The 14,570-nt window shown below is 33.0% G+C and overlaps 1 protein-coding gene across 4 annotated transcripts in view; it reads right to left on the reverse strand.

The window, feature by feature from the left end:
• Positions 1 to 14,570, reverse strand: part of LOC141462341 (facilitated trehalose transporter Tret1-like) — a 48,327-nt gene that overhangs the window by 9,684 nt on the left and 24,073 nt on the right. For all 4 annotated transcript variants that reach the window (XM_074144130.1, XM_074144131.1, XM_074144132.1 and 1 more), the window contains one exon: positions 9,848 to 10,044. In XM_074144130.1, the coding sequence (XP_074000231.1) occupies positions 9,848 to 10,044 (197 nt within the window). The remainder of the gene's footprint in view (positions 1 to 9,847; positions 10,045 to 14,570) is intronic.

Here is a 14,570-nt window from a genome sequence, read left to right on the forward strand (position 1 = left end):
ACCAAGTTTCAGCCAGATCGGTCTATTTCTTTGTGTTTGGCATTCGTTTGAATCGAGGAAGTCGAGTGATTTTCAAAAAATGGATGAAAAAGAATTTCGTGTGTTGATTAAACACTACTTTATGAAAGGCAAAACGCCTCAGGAGACTAAAGAGAAGCTTGATAAACATTATGGTGACTCTGCACCTTCGATTAGAACAGTTTATAAGTGGTTTCAAAATTTTCGGAGTGGTCATATGGGCACAAGTGACGCTGAACGTTCTGGACGCCCTGTTGAGGTTGCTACTCCAGAAATCATTGATAAAATCCATGATATGGTGATGGATGACAGAAGAGTGAAGGTGCGTGAGATTGCTAGTGCTGTGGGCATCTCGAATGAACGGGTACATAATATTTTGCATCAACATTTGGACATGACAAAGCTATCCGCAAGATGGGTGCCGCGATTGCTCACGCTTGACCAAAAACGAAATCGTGTGAAGTGTTGCAAGGACGGTTTGCAGCTGTTCCAGAAGAATCCGCAGGACTTTAAGCGTCGTTTCGTCACTGTGGATGAAACATGGATACATCACTACATTCCTGAGACCAAAGAACAATCTAAACAATGGGTTACCAAGGGGGAATCTGCGCCAAGAAAAGGCGAAGACCGTTCCTTCGGCCGGAAAGATTATGGCGACTGTCTTTTGGGATTCGCAAGGAATAATCCTCATCGACAATCTGGAAAAGGGTAAAACTATTACAGGTGCATATTATTCATCGTTATTGGACCGTTTGAAAACCGAGCTGCAAGAAAAACGCCCACGATTGGCCCACAAAAAAGTCCTTTTCTATCACGACAACGCACCAGCTCACACCTCAGCAGTTGTGGTCGCAAAATTAATGGAAATAGGGTTCTAACTCGTTTCACATCCCCCCTATTCTCCAGACTTGGCTCCCTCGGACTACTATTTGTTCCCCAATATGAAGAAATGGCTGGCGGGAAAAAGATTTTATTCAAACGAGGAGGTGATTGCAGAAACGAATGGCTATTTTTCAGACTTGGACAAATCCTATTATTCGGAAGGGATCAACAAACTAGAGCAGCGTTGGACGAAGTGTACAAGCCTAAAAGGAGACTATGTTGAAAAATAAAAAAGGTTTACCCCAAAAAATTAAGTAGTTTTTATTTTTGCACGGACTTTTCAAACGACCCTCGTATTTACTTGAATTATCAGTTCTTTAAACAATCGCTAAAAACATTCAACCCTTACAAAAACTCTAGAATCAAACTAAAATGAAAGAAGAGCCTCTAAACGTTTAGGATAGTACATCACTATGAGTCTTCAGAAACAAAAGCCTTCAAATACTACTGATCATTTAAAAATTTCACTCTTTCATCTAATAAATTAATGTGATCAAAAATAGATCAACTTAACTAATGTATTCATATCTAAATGGTTATCTTAAATGGAAATCAATTATAAATTTTTGTAAATATGCATGGAATTTTCGTCACAATGATCTGATTTAATTAAATTCTAATAAATAATGCTATGATATATTCAGAAATATTTTTGTGATTTTTTAATTATAATTAAAGTTTAAAGCAATTTTTGTGATGCTATAAGTATATTAAGTATATTCTAGGCAACAATCCCACGGATTTCTTTTGGTCCCATCGTATTTGTCTTTTATTTATCATGTTTAAAGAATGAAATATATTTTGTAGTTATTGTTTTTTCTGGAATTAAAGGCTTTATTATTAATATTATTATTACCTAATGTATTTTTAGTTTGGGGTTGAAAGAAATTATAAAAAGTAATTCAAACTTATTAGATTTGAGTTTATTTTAGGGTTAGGTTATTTTAGAGTGGGCAGGAATAATAGTTAAAAGTACTGCAAGTCCCAGATAACTTTTTTAAAAAAATAAAGTTAATAGTAAATACAGGCTACAAGTTAGATAAAAATTTAAATAATACTTAATAAAAGAAACAAAAAGTCTTTAAGCTTTGCACACTTTTATAAAATAACAAGATAAACACAAAACATAAGAAAGACTTTCAACACTGTTATAGAAACAAGTTCAAGAAAGATGAGGGATGGCACAAATAAGATTCCAAGCATCCTCTCGTCGACTAGTGCGGATGAAGTAAGAGGAGGATATCGTGCAAAAAGACCTATCCGCCCTACCTTGCTGGACAAGACGTTGCGGGTAGAAGCTTTTGTAGGATAGAAGCCAGTGCTATCCAGCGCGAGTACCTCTAGAACAAGAAGGAAACTAGATTTGGGGCGCTAATGACCAACGCGATCGATGCGCCAAAAAATAAATAAATAACCTTTTAGGTAAAGGAAAGCTTAATGGAAACACGAAGGGTCAGACTTCCAAGGTAGAGAATAAAGAGTGCATTTTTTAAGGTTCCATACGTTAATGACCTCAAATGAAAACGCTCTTTAATTTTTAAGAAAAATATAATAATAAACTTATTTCTGAGAGCTACAAGAGGAAGAACCCAACAAATTACAACCTCAAGGAATCTGTTACATCCTGCCTTGTGATAGAAAAAGCTGCCGAGTACTACTTAAAGGGAAAAATGTGAATAAATAATAGAAAAATATAGCATTTTCTCTCGCTGAGATCAATTAGGAAATTTAAAGTTTAATGAGTACTAATAAATTAATCTAATTAACATTACAATGAGTTTTTCTCTTTTCTTCAATTTTTAAGAATCTATTTGACATTTCAACTCAAACATATTCTAACTGCAATAAAATGCAAAACAAAATACGAGGCTAGTTAAACATTAAGCGCAATTTTCTCCAAACATAATTTATACTGTCATACATTGTAGGGTTTATAACCGAGTTGGTTTTATCAAAGCCATGTGGCTGGTAAAATATATGGAAAATTTTACAATAATTGTTCATCAGGCTGTTGGTCCAAGCCAACAAAGTAAACTTTTCTTCCTAATTCTTCTGAGTGTTCTATTTAAACATTCTGTTCCAAACATTTAACATTGGATATGAGTTTAACAAATTGTGTATTTCTATGCTAGCTTCAATTCAATTTATGGTTTGTTATCTGAAAGAGATGACAATATGAAAGAGACATCGCGTTATTGACCTTTAATTAAAATGTGTTCTGTACCTCGTTGGAGTCCATAATGTATTTAATTAAAATGTGTTCTGTACCTCGTTGGGTTCCATAATGTATTTAATTAAAATTATTTTATTTTACAAAATAAATTACGATTATAGCAAAAGAAAATATGACAAATTTTAAATTTGTGTTGTTAATAAAGTATGAAGGTTGGGACAAAATAACCTCCCCTACCTCAACGCATCCAAGACCTACCGTTCGAAGGTTTTATATGTCGATTTTCACCAACAGAGCACGATATTTCAGTTAAAAACTACATTTTGTTTCCCCACCACATTAACAGTAGTGTCATGTTGCTACATTACCTTTTTTTTTTTACTAAATCAACCTACCATTTAAAAAAAATAATATATATATATATATATATATATATATATATACATATATATATATATGTCTAAGCTCTCACGAAACAAGTCTTGACATTAAGCCACTCGAAATTCCACACAAATATATATATATATCGTATATATTTTAACCGCTTGCCCATGGGACACCTAACTGATAGTTGGACATAAAGCCCCGCCTGAAAAAAAAAAAAAAATAGGCAACTACTTTACTATATCTTAACCGAGGTGTTTTCTGTTAATGGTAATCTTACTTAGAAAAATGTTAGAGGGAAACGTAAGAGGAAGAATTGAGATCGTCCTGCTTTCCACCGGATGTGTAATCATTGAAGCCTTCTGTTTTTGTTTAAAAAACAAATTAATCAATGTGTTCCAATAGTTTTTTTTAGAGAAATTGAAAAAATATTAATATAAAATTAAATATACAGGGTAAACGTACATTTAAACTAAAAATAAATTGACGAATATACATTACATAATGCGGCAAGACCTTAGTATGTATAATATACGATATATATTTAAATAATTAGTAAATACAGAATATACATGAAGAGCGGATAACACATTGTTAATTAATTAAATGAAATTAATTACCTGTAAATGAATAATTAAATGAAAATTACACTCTGTAATTTAATAATATAAATAGAAAAAATAATTTATCATAAAATACAACAGTGTAAAAAAAGGGTTTATCTGAGTGGTTAGTGAATACTGGATTCCAACGTCGAGATCACGGGTTCGAATCCAGCTGCTAGCTTCTTAGATTTTTTTTCTCCCTTGGAACATTGTACAGTTCTCTGCCCGGTAATGGACAATATAGTTTTGTAACGGGAGAACATTGCCCGTAAACCGGCAGTGCACTGAAAAAAAAAAAGTTTCCCAACGCCCAATAACCTCAGTTGTTGATGCGCCTTAAATTCAAAAACAAAAACAAAATGTGAGTGGGTAATCAGATTTGTGTTTTCTTTTGTAATGTTTCCCTCAAAACTACGACCTTTAACTATTTATAGGCCCATAATATTTATTTGAAAAATTTAACCAGGGAAATTTATGGAGCACTTTTTGGAGGATGGACCAATCCTGCAATGGCCAACCCGTTTGGGGATTTTCCTTTGTATCTAATCCCATCTCTACTAATCCTACAATCCTCGTAAAATAAAAGGAGCAAAATAACATTGAATTAACGTGAAATTCACCCAAGTTAATTAAAGGATTAAGTGGAAGATAAATTGTATTGGACAGCTATTATTATAGCCAGAATCTAATTAATTTCACATCTAATTATGTTGTATTTACTTAATTAATTAGTAGATGTGTAAACCACTACTGCTGTAGAGCCTGACGGTGCTGCTCTCTAAGATCACACATTTAAATCTTTCATTTAGATTTTAGGCAGAACATTTAAAATAACGCTAATTACTTATACTTTAAGTAAGCTCCATACTTATACGTGTAAGTAATCGCCTATTTTTTCAGGCAAGGCTTAACGTCCAACTCCAACGACGTAGACGGAGGCGGTAGCTCATACCTTACTATAAACAATTTTTTCTAACAAATAATAAATAGTCATTCGCGAGATTCGAACTGGGGATCTCCCACTTATAAAGCCAAGCTCTTGACCAATAGACCAACACCCGCATTGTGAAATTTCATGTAAGTATAAATTTACATTCTTCTGATTTAAAAAAATAAAAACAATCAAACAAAGTCAAATAGCTCTTGTAAAATAAATAATCTGTGTCATGATCTAGTATTACGACAAACCGCAAAGATGCTTTACACACTGAATTTAAAATAAAAATGGACTGATACTGTAAGAAAAGCTACCAACTTCCTCAATAAGTAAAAGTTGAGTTATTTCAGTTAGCTCTATGGTACAAAATAAATAAATAATTAGGGAAGGGATTAGCTATGAGGTTAGCATACTGGACTCCCACGCGGAGGTCCCGGGTTCGAATCCAGCAGCTGACCCTTAGATTTTCTCTTCCTAGGAGCTTCTTACAGCTCACTGTCCGGTGATGGACAGTGTTGTCTGTAACGAGAGAACACTGTCCGGAGGCCGGCAGTGCACTGGAAAAAGCTCCGGGCGCTAATAACCTCAGCTGTTGATGCGCTAAAAAAAAAAAAAAAAAAAAATAATAATAAGAATTTTTTGTTTTTTAATCTTTTATTTATTGGAATTTACCACTGCAACAAGCAAATATGGTAAAAAAAAGAAATAAAAGAAAATCATGCTCTCACAATAAGAGTAGATCACGAGGCCATCTTCTCTTCAATCTCCTTAGAGGATTACCTGGTAATATGGAGGAAGATAGGTGTTCTATGAGAGTGTTAGGATGAGCTGCTGTAGAGGAATGAAATTTGAGAAAACGAGTGTCAGCAAGATCTGTAATGAAAGGGATTTTTGAGGTCATTATGGATAGAGGAGGTTAAATACATAGAACGGAGCATTAAGAAGTTTTCGAAATATTTTTTGACTGTAATGTCTGGGAGGCGAAGAGAGTTGGAACGCTTTAGTCGATCCCCCATACTTCGATGCTTAGGTCGCAGTAACAGTAGATATAAGAGTCTTTTGTTATGTACGTTAAGTTTCGAAACGTTTGTCAAGTAGTCTGGCGAGAAGTTTTGTAGCGTTGGTTAGTTTCTTGTCTTTTCAGTCTAGTATGGGGGATCCCACGTCAACCGTTTGTCTAGGTGCAGTCCAAGGAAGCGTACTTTGTCCACAGTTGATATAGGAGTTTGGTTCAAGATGATAGGAGGTAGGATTTTAAGTCTGAGAGTAGATACTTATAAACTTTGATTTCGTAACGTTAGTTTTGATTCTCCATTTGAAAAGTATAAATAAAATAAATAAATAAATAGAATTACGTACTGAGTTAGGATTGTCAAGACACCCATTTATTCCTTTTTATTTTTATTTATGTTGCGAATGTTTCGAAAAAAAGAGTAAGTAAAGCAAGACAACTCAATTATTAAAAATATATTCATTCAATATATAATTCGCATATTTAATTTTAAGAGCTAATAAATTTCTGTAATTATCAATGAAGAAAAGTGATAGAAGAATAATCGTGCCCATCGCATTCATGATAAAGTGCTAAATTTAAGGAGGTTATTTTTGTGTTCTTTAGGTTCTCTTTTCCTCACCCCATTCTCTCTCTTTTTACCCCACATTTCATTAAAGTCAGAAACAATAGAAACAATGATAAATGGTGGTGAACATTGTAGTTTGCTACTTTTGTTTTCCTACATTAACTTTTCCTGTTAGCAAAGTATTACTGACTGAGAAAGTCAGTAAAAATAAATAAATGATCTGTTTTAGAAGAGAGGGCTTTCCATCAAGGACTAATGCGGAGATAAGTTGGAGAAAACTTAGTGAGCACAAGGTTGTCAATATTTCTTCAACCCTAAAACGCGCACCCCCACAACAAAAACCTTTTCAAAACAAACCACTACCACTTTAAGCTTGCTAACAGTATTTTATTTTAAATTTATTACCATTAATATTTTCACTCCATTTACTCGGGTTTTAGTAAGAAGGGGTAAGACGTCCACAATCATTTATTTGAAGAAAAACAAATGGAATAAATTAATGATGGAAATGATTTCAATTTGAGTTGACAAGATTTATGTTTTTAATTAAGATCTTACTCGGAAATGAAAAAATTGTATTTTTTTCTTTTTTTAATTAAATAGGAGAATAAATATACGGTTGACCTATTTACTACGTACACTAAACATTCTTCAATTTATTTGAGTTTCAGAATGTTTACAATTCTGTTTAAATAATTTATTTAATTAACTTTATTTTTCTCTTAATAACATTTTTCGAACTCATTTATAAGGTAAAGCTAAATCAGAAAAGTAACCGCCCATTCTTTCAGGTTTCGCTTAACGTCCAACTTCAAATTAGGTGTCTGAACATCATATTGTTAATAATAATTCTCAATAAAGGATAACTTGCTTCCAATTGAAAATAATTATTTAATATTGAATAATAACCAATTTTCAATAAATACTAATGAGTTATTCTCATTTGAAAAGGGGAACATTATATTTTAAAAGCTGACCAGCAAGGTATTGTTTAAGGCTGTAAGAAGAACTAGAACTTCGTTTAAATAGTGCTTATCCTTTCATCAACAAACCTGAGAACTCAACTTAAAAAAAAACAGTCTCAGTTTACATGTATTCAAAAAAGGGGAGTCTATCCCCTCTTAAAAACAACCAGTTTCCTAAAACTTTCGTAAATAATTTCAAAATACAATATAAAAGTAATGTTGAATTTACGGCACAGACAATTTTATCTGTGAATTTAAAAATAAAAATTGTCAGCAACAATTTAAACAAAGATAAGAAATTTTTTAAAACAGAAAAATAGTTTACGAGAACACTCATTTGCATGATTACTTTACTTAAAGGAAGAGAAAGAGATAACAAAAAGAAGCATCGACCAGTCTATATGCTGGTAGTTGCAGCCTCCTTTGCTTGTAGCCAGAACTATTTCTACCGCTTTTAGATGTACCTCCATTCTTATCGAACATTAAATGCATGATGCCAACCCGTTTGGGGATTTTCCAATGTATCTAATCCCATCTCTACTAATCCTAAAATCCTAGTAAAATAAAAGAAGCAGTAACATTGAATTAAAGTGAAATTCACCTAAGTTAATTAAAGGATTAAGTGGAAGATAAATTGTATTGGACGGCTATTATTATAGCCAAAATCTAATTAATTTCGCATCTAATTATGCTGTATTTACTAAATTAATTATATTGCTGAAATTAGGGATTTGTAAACTAGTAATACTGTAGAGCCGGACAGTGCTGCTCTCTAAGATCACTTATTTAAATCTTTCTTTTAGATTTGTATTGTACATCTGGTGGTTTGGCTACCCCTGAGCTCTCTGATGAATCAAACTTTTAAGATGAATGAAAATCCAAGACCGGTTATAATAAAAGAAAATAGTCTTAATTTCAGTGTGTGTCATTGTGGAAGATTAAGTTTGTTGTTCTGTCAGATAAAATAAAGATAGTTCATCGGGAAGTGTGTGTTACTAGCGCCAAAGATTCAAATAGATACAATTACTTTTTTTTTTTATAGAGAGAGCTTAATGTTAATGCTTGTCTATCTTTCTTGTTCAACTCAGTCTACAGTATTAAATTTAAAAGAATTACGTTGGCTGTTTAAGATGAGAGGCGAACTACTCTATTTTGAATTTTACCCCTTTGGTTGACAGGGAGGTAGAGTTGTGCTCACTATGCAATTTAAAGACCAGAGAGGACATAGTTCATTTTTTGGCTATTTGTCCTATCCTGGCAGAATTTAAAGTGCGAATCCTTGCCTAACTTAAGAGAACTTTTAAACTCTACTAACTGTCTCAATCTTATTAATCATGCTCGCTCTGCCTGGTTGTATAGATACCAATTAATTCAAGAATTTAATTATTAGATTATGAAGATGTACATGTACATTAATTTTATTTGTGTTTTTGTGGCTTTATTTTTAATTTTCTCTTGACTTTCCCCGTGAATGTTTATTATTACTTCGTGGAGAAAATTTTTCTTATTGTATTTATAAAATAATTGTGTTCTTTTTTCCTCATTAGTGATGATTTTTGTTTAGTTCTACTCTCATTTCTATTGAGTCATTTTTTGTTTTATTTCTACCCAATTATTATAAAAAGCACCTGACTTCTGGCTGACGGACTACCAAGCCGTATACGCTTTTGTTTGGTGTTTTCCATTCTAAAGTTTGTAAATTAATTTCAATAAAGTGTATTATTATTATTATTATTATTATTATTATTTTATGATTTAAGGCGCGTCAACATCTAAGGTTATTGGCGCCCGGTGCTTTTTTCAGTGCACTGCCGGCCTCCGGACAATGTTCTCTCATTACAGACAACACTGTCCATAATGAGCTGTAAGAAGCTCCTAGGAAGAGAAAATCTAAGGGTCAGCAGCTGGATTCGAACCCGGGACCACCGCGTGGGAGTCCAGTTCGCTAACCGCATAGCTAATCCCTTCCCAAAGTGTATTATTATTACTATTATAATTATGATTATTATTAAAAGAAAATAAAATACTACGTCGAATAAAATTATAGATAAAAGTAAATGCTTAGAGTTTTCTTTTCAAATAGCTTTAAATAAAGGAAGATTTTAAGCTGATAAATCACTTCCAAAATAATCTTTTTGGCTATAAGACGATGTAAAAGACATTAAAAAGGCTCAAAATAGATTTTTTTTAAATGCCTCTTCCTATAGAACAGATCGAAATTAAGAAACGCCAATTGAAACAAAATCAGAAACGCTTTAGATGTTATTGCTTTATTACTAAAATGGAAAAAAGAAATCACTTACCGTCGCAACGAACGGCTCTATTGGTAGGCCTAATCTTTTGAATACTTTGATCAAGTAAGGTTTGCTGCCGTTAAAAGCTGCACAATGTAAGAATAAGAAGTACAATACAACGAGTCTGAGGGGTCGCAACATTTCAGGCCTCACTAGATCCTTCATCTTCTCAGCGAATGTTGGCTTGTAATCGTGCATGATGAAACCTGCAGAATAAAATAAAACAAAAAAATCTTATTAAATCACTTATCAAGAGATTAGACTATTTTAGCCAAATTTCAAGGAACGCTGCATACTATAAAATAGATTGTGAGGCATTAAAACTAAAGAAAAAGAAAAATTTAGGGTCAACTCTAACATTAAACGATACCTTAAATCTGAAAAACTAATAAATGGACTTTATTCAAACAAAGTAGCAGGGTACCTTTTGGCATTTAAGGGTATCTAAGGGTATCTGTCACAGATCATCATATTTATTATTTCAATAGTAGGTACTCATTTAATTTTTATTAAAAACCCTAACACATCCGCGTATATCTGGTATCGTAAGATTAGATTTTTATTGTATTTACACACTATAGGAATTTGTTGTTTTTGTTTTAATAGGCATGTAGTTTTAATTAATAGTATTTAAAATGAAATACGAAAAAATGTTCTGATTAAAGCCAGTAACATGGTTGAAAATTAATATTTTGATGAAAATGTAGTTAGGTCCATATTTTATTAAAAAAAAATTTGGTCTGTCTATATTAATATTTTGGTCGCGCTAATAAGTAGTTTTAAAATAAGGTCAATCGAGTTGCTTAAAAATTAAACAGTAGAAGTATACGAGGTGTGGCTATTAAATAACGAGATGTTGCTGTAAAACATTTTATTTTAAATTTATACATATCTAGTTATTATCACCTTCAATATACACCACTCCCCTATCCCTACAACGCTCCATGCGAATTTACCATTGTTCGAAACAGTGCTGGAAGTCTTTTTCTGTGAGTTCCTGCATGACGCGTGCCGCTTTTTCTTTCACAGCTTCAACGGACTGAAATCGTGTTCCCTTTTAATGCAGATTTTAATTTGGGGAACAGATAAAAGTTACATGGGGCCAGGTCAGGCGAATAAGGCGGATGGCCTAAAACTGGGGATGTTGTACTTGGCTAGAAACGTCTTGACAGACAATGCAGTATGAGCCAGCGCGTTGTTTTGATGGAGAACCCGTGACTTATTCTTCCACAAATCGGGTCGTTTTTTTTCCTTACTCTTTCACGGAGTTGAGCAAGCACCTCACGGTAGTAATGTTGATTAATTATAATCGATATTTTCATCCGTTTTGGACGTGGAAGGGTGACCTGGGCGGTCATCTTCGACGTCTTCTCGGAGTAATAAACATTCATCGCCATAAACTTCTTTTAATAAGATAAGTTTCAGTAGCGGTTTTATCCAGTTTCATGTGAAATTTCACGACAATTCGTCACTCTACTACATGTGTAGTATCAAGTTTTTCGGCAAAACAAAACTAACACCTCTTACACAAACGACGGTACCGGTCATACAGATTTCTCTACAAACACGTGAGATGTTGCAATCGAAAGAGTAGGCTTTACGCTGCACAGCTGTCGATCGTTAAGATTTGGCGCATGCATAGTTTTTCTGTAGCAGCATCAGTCTCGTTATTTAATAGCCACACCTCGAAATTATTTGCCTTAAATCAAGTTTGCTCAAAGAAAGTTTTTAATATCAATGATTGAATAATTATAATAGAGTTTCTCTTAATAAATAAACATTTCTGTTGAGTGAGATTCTCATTGATTCACAAAAATGTTCAGTTTTAAATGACCAAACAAAGCAAACAAGGGCTGAACTTTGAGCAATCTTAGTGAAATTTTAAATTCAACAATTAATCAATTAACTATTCTCGCACTAATTCTTAGTGCAACAGCAGATAATTGAAATACTATAAATCATAAACTAATTGAGCTGTTTTTCCATGTTTTACATCTATTTTTAAGCGATTTTTCCTACCACTTGGTATATCTATTCTACGTGAAACAGATTAGAAGCAGATTACTCAAATGATGCATTATTCTTTAGCCAATTAAAAAATGGTGTGCCCGATTATGTAAATTATTATCCGCTATGTAAATGCTTCGGTGTCACATCACCCTTCAAAACAGGGAAAAAATTTGCTTGAATGTTATTTTCATTTTCAATCAGTCAGTAGGTTTTTTTAAAATTTATTTTTAAAAACAAAAAGAGTAAAAAAAAATTTTTCCTTAAAAGAAACGTATTAATTAACGCAATTTTCAAAACAGAGTTGAGAAAGTATAGCAGTAGAAGAAAAGTATTCTTAAATTCTAACTAAAAGCTGCAAGTAGAAATTATCTTAGATAAGAAAACAAAACCAAAGAAATATTAGAAGTCATTTATTTAAATGACTTTATTTCCCTCCACTCTTTCCACTTTTCTGTCTCTTTAACTTTTAGTTTCACTCGGTTTCCTGTCCATTTACTGTGATGAAGTAAATGTTTGCGTAGTTAGACACTTTGCTCTTCAAAAGCTATATTCATACTAATGAATGAAGAAATGTTTTAACAACAGCGCAGCCATTTCGCAGTTGCAACGCCAGTCCTTTAAAGTGGTCTATTTCTTCCTTCGTTCTTTTCCAAGGGTTTATATAACTGTATATGGAGTGGGTGTTGGACTAGTGGTTATGAAGCGTTTATTTGTAAGTATGAGATCCCTAGTTGTATCTCTAGCACGTGGTAGTGTGATGTTAAGCTCTGTCTAAAAAAGTAGGCTATTATTTTACCTTACTTTACATACATATATATTGTTTGAACTCGTGTGTATATAAATATGTAAAGTAGATGCCTTTAAACCACTGTAGTCCACAATAAACTTAATCGGGCTAGAATATGAATTAATCTCTGTATGAAGCAAGCGTCATTGATTTGATATAATTTAATGCATAAGGCAAAAGAGAGAAGTATTTTTAAAGTACAAAAATAAAAAAGATAATGTTAAAAATAATAACGATTTAATTGAAAAATTATTTCTTAAATCTTAATTATAACTGATGTTTTATTAGAAGTAACCATCCGCATTTGGCAGACAAATTACAGTAATGGTAATAACGGGAGATTCTATAAAACTATGGCAGATCAGTTACCTAGACAACCATGGTTTAAGGGAACTGTCAACTAATAAACTGGCTGAGAGCGAACAACGCGGTGTGCGGATCGTATCTTCACAGGATCAACAAAAGGTCCCATCCTCTTTGCGTAGTTTGCGATGAGGAGGAAGATTTCAAACATATAATAATGATATGTCCACGTTATGTGGTAGAAAGGAAACGAATGTTTGACGACATATATAGGTATTTAGATGCACCATTTCGGCTACGAAGACATAATATTCTTCACCAACATCTATGTGCTTAAATCTATAGCAGAGCTAGCAATGAAATATGAATGTATTTAAAAGTTATAGCCGATTAGAATGAATGGAAGAAAATGATTACTTGATTTTAATTGCGGTTAAGCTATAAGGATGGCTGGAATATAGAGTACTGATCCATCCATTAGCTGTAGTTTATGTAAATAGTTGTATCTAGTAGAGGGATGAATGTATGAAGCGAATGTATTTATAAGTAAGAATGGAGAGTGAGTGATATTCTAGTGATAAGCACCTAGACCAGGGGTCGGCAACCTATTTCAAGTGGAGAGCCATTTCTCCTTAAATAATTTTAATAAATCTTACGAAGAGCCGCAAGGATGATAGTATAAACAACTCTGTAGATCATTTGTATTCACAAATTATTACTTTATGATATTCAATAACATTTAAATGTTTTATATATTTATTTTCACATATTGCAAAGTAAATAAACAAATAAATAATAACTTAAGGAATGAAAAGGCGGCAGTCTTACAAAATAAATCCAGTACTTTATTTTGATATTGTACAATTCTATTCAATTTCGAACCTATCACATTTAAAATTATTTTTGAAAAAATACCTTTAATAAATGGAATTTTCATTTGTTTCAATAACATTAAAGTATAAATATATTTTGGGCAGGCTGAAGAGCCACACAATTTGGATAAAAGAGCCGCATGCTGCCGAGTCGCGGGTTGCCGACCCCTGACCTAGACGATGCTGGCTGTATACATAGACGATGTTGACTGTATAGCGAAAGCCAATGCCCCCCCTCAAAAAAAAACATCCGCATTAAAATCTAGACATGTGAAAAAATAATTATGGAAAGATCCTTACTCGAAAGAGGCTACTCTTGAAGAAGAACTTGTAAAGCAGATCAGAGCGCCACGGTACTGTGGTGTACCAATTTTTTGATGAAATTTTTTTCAAAGTACTGAAATAGCAGACTTAAATATGACTCCATTCTTGTCTCTTTTGTAAGTTAAGTTTTTCTAAGTTTCTAAGTTTTCTTAGTAAGTTAACTGCTAGACCGACTTTTATAACTGTCGATTGAAGATTTTTTTTAGGAGCATTAAGAGAAGGGAATATGTTGGCAACAGACAGTGGTTATCCCCAACCTCTGCTTTCCGTTCCTTCCTGGGGCTTCCTCGGTAACAAAATTAATTTGAATTATCATCCATTCAGTTTTCTTTTAATTTCGGAAAGTCTTTTTCAAATTTCTTGAATTTGACACTGGTGAGAAAGAGAATTTTGGCATGCATGTGGTGGACCCCTGAAACAGCCGGCAACTGCCCCC

This window comes from Rhodnius prolixus, unplaced genomic scaffold (genome assembly GCF_049639745.1).
Source record: "Rhodnius prolixus isolate KJV_2025 unplaced genomic scaffold, Rpr scaffold_36, whole genome shotgun sequence".
NCBI classification, from domain to species: domain Eukaryota; kingdom Metazoa; phylum Arthropoda; class Insecta; order Hemiptera; family Reduviidae; genus Rhodnius; species Rhodnius prolixus.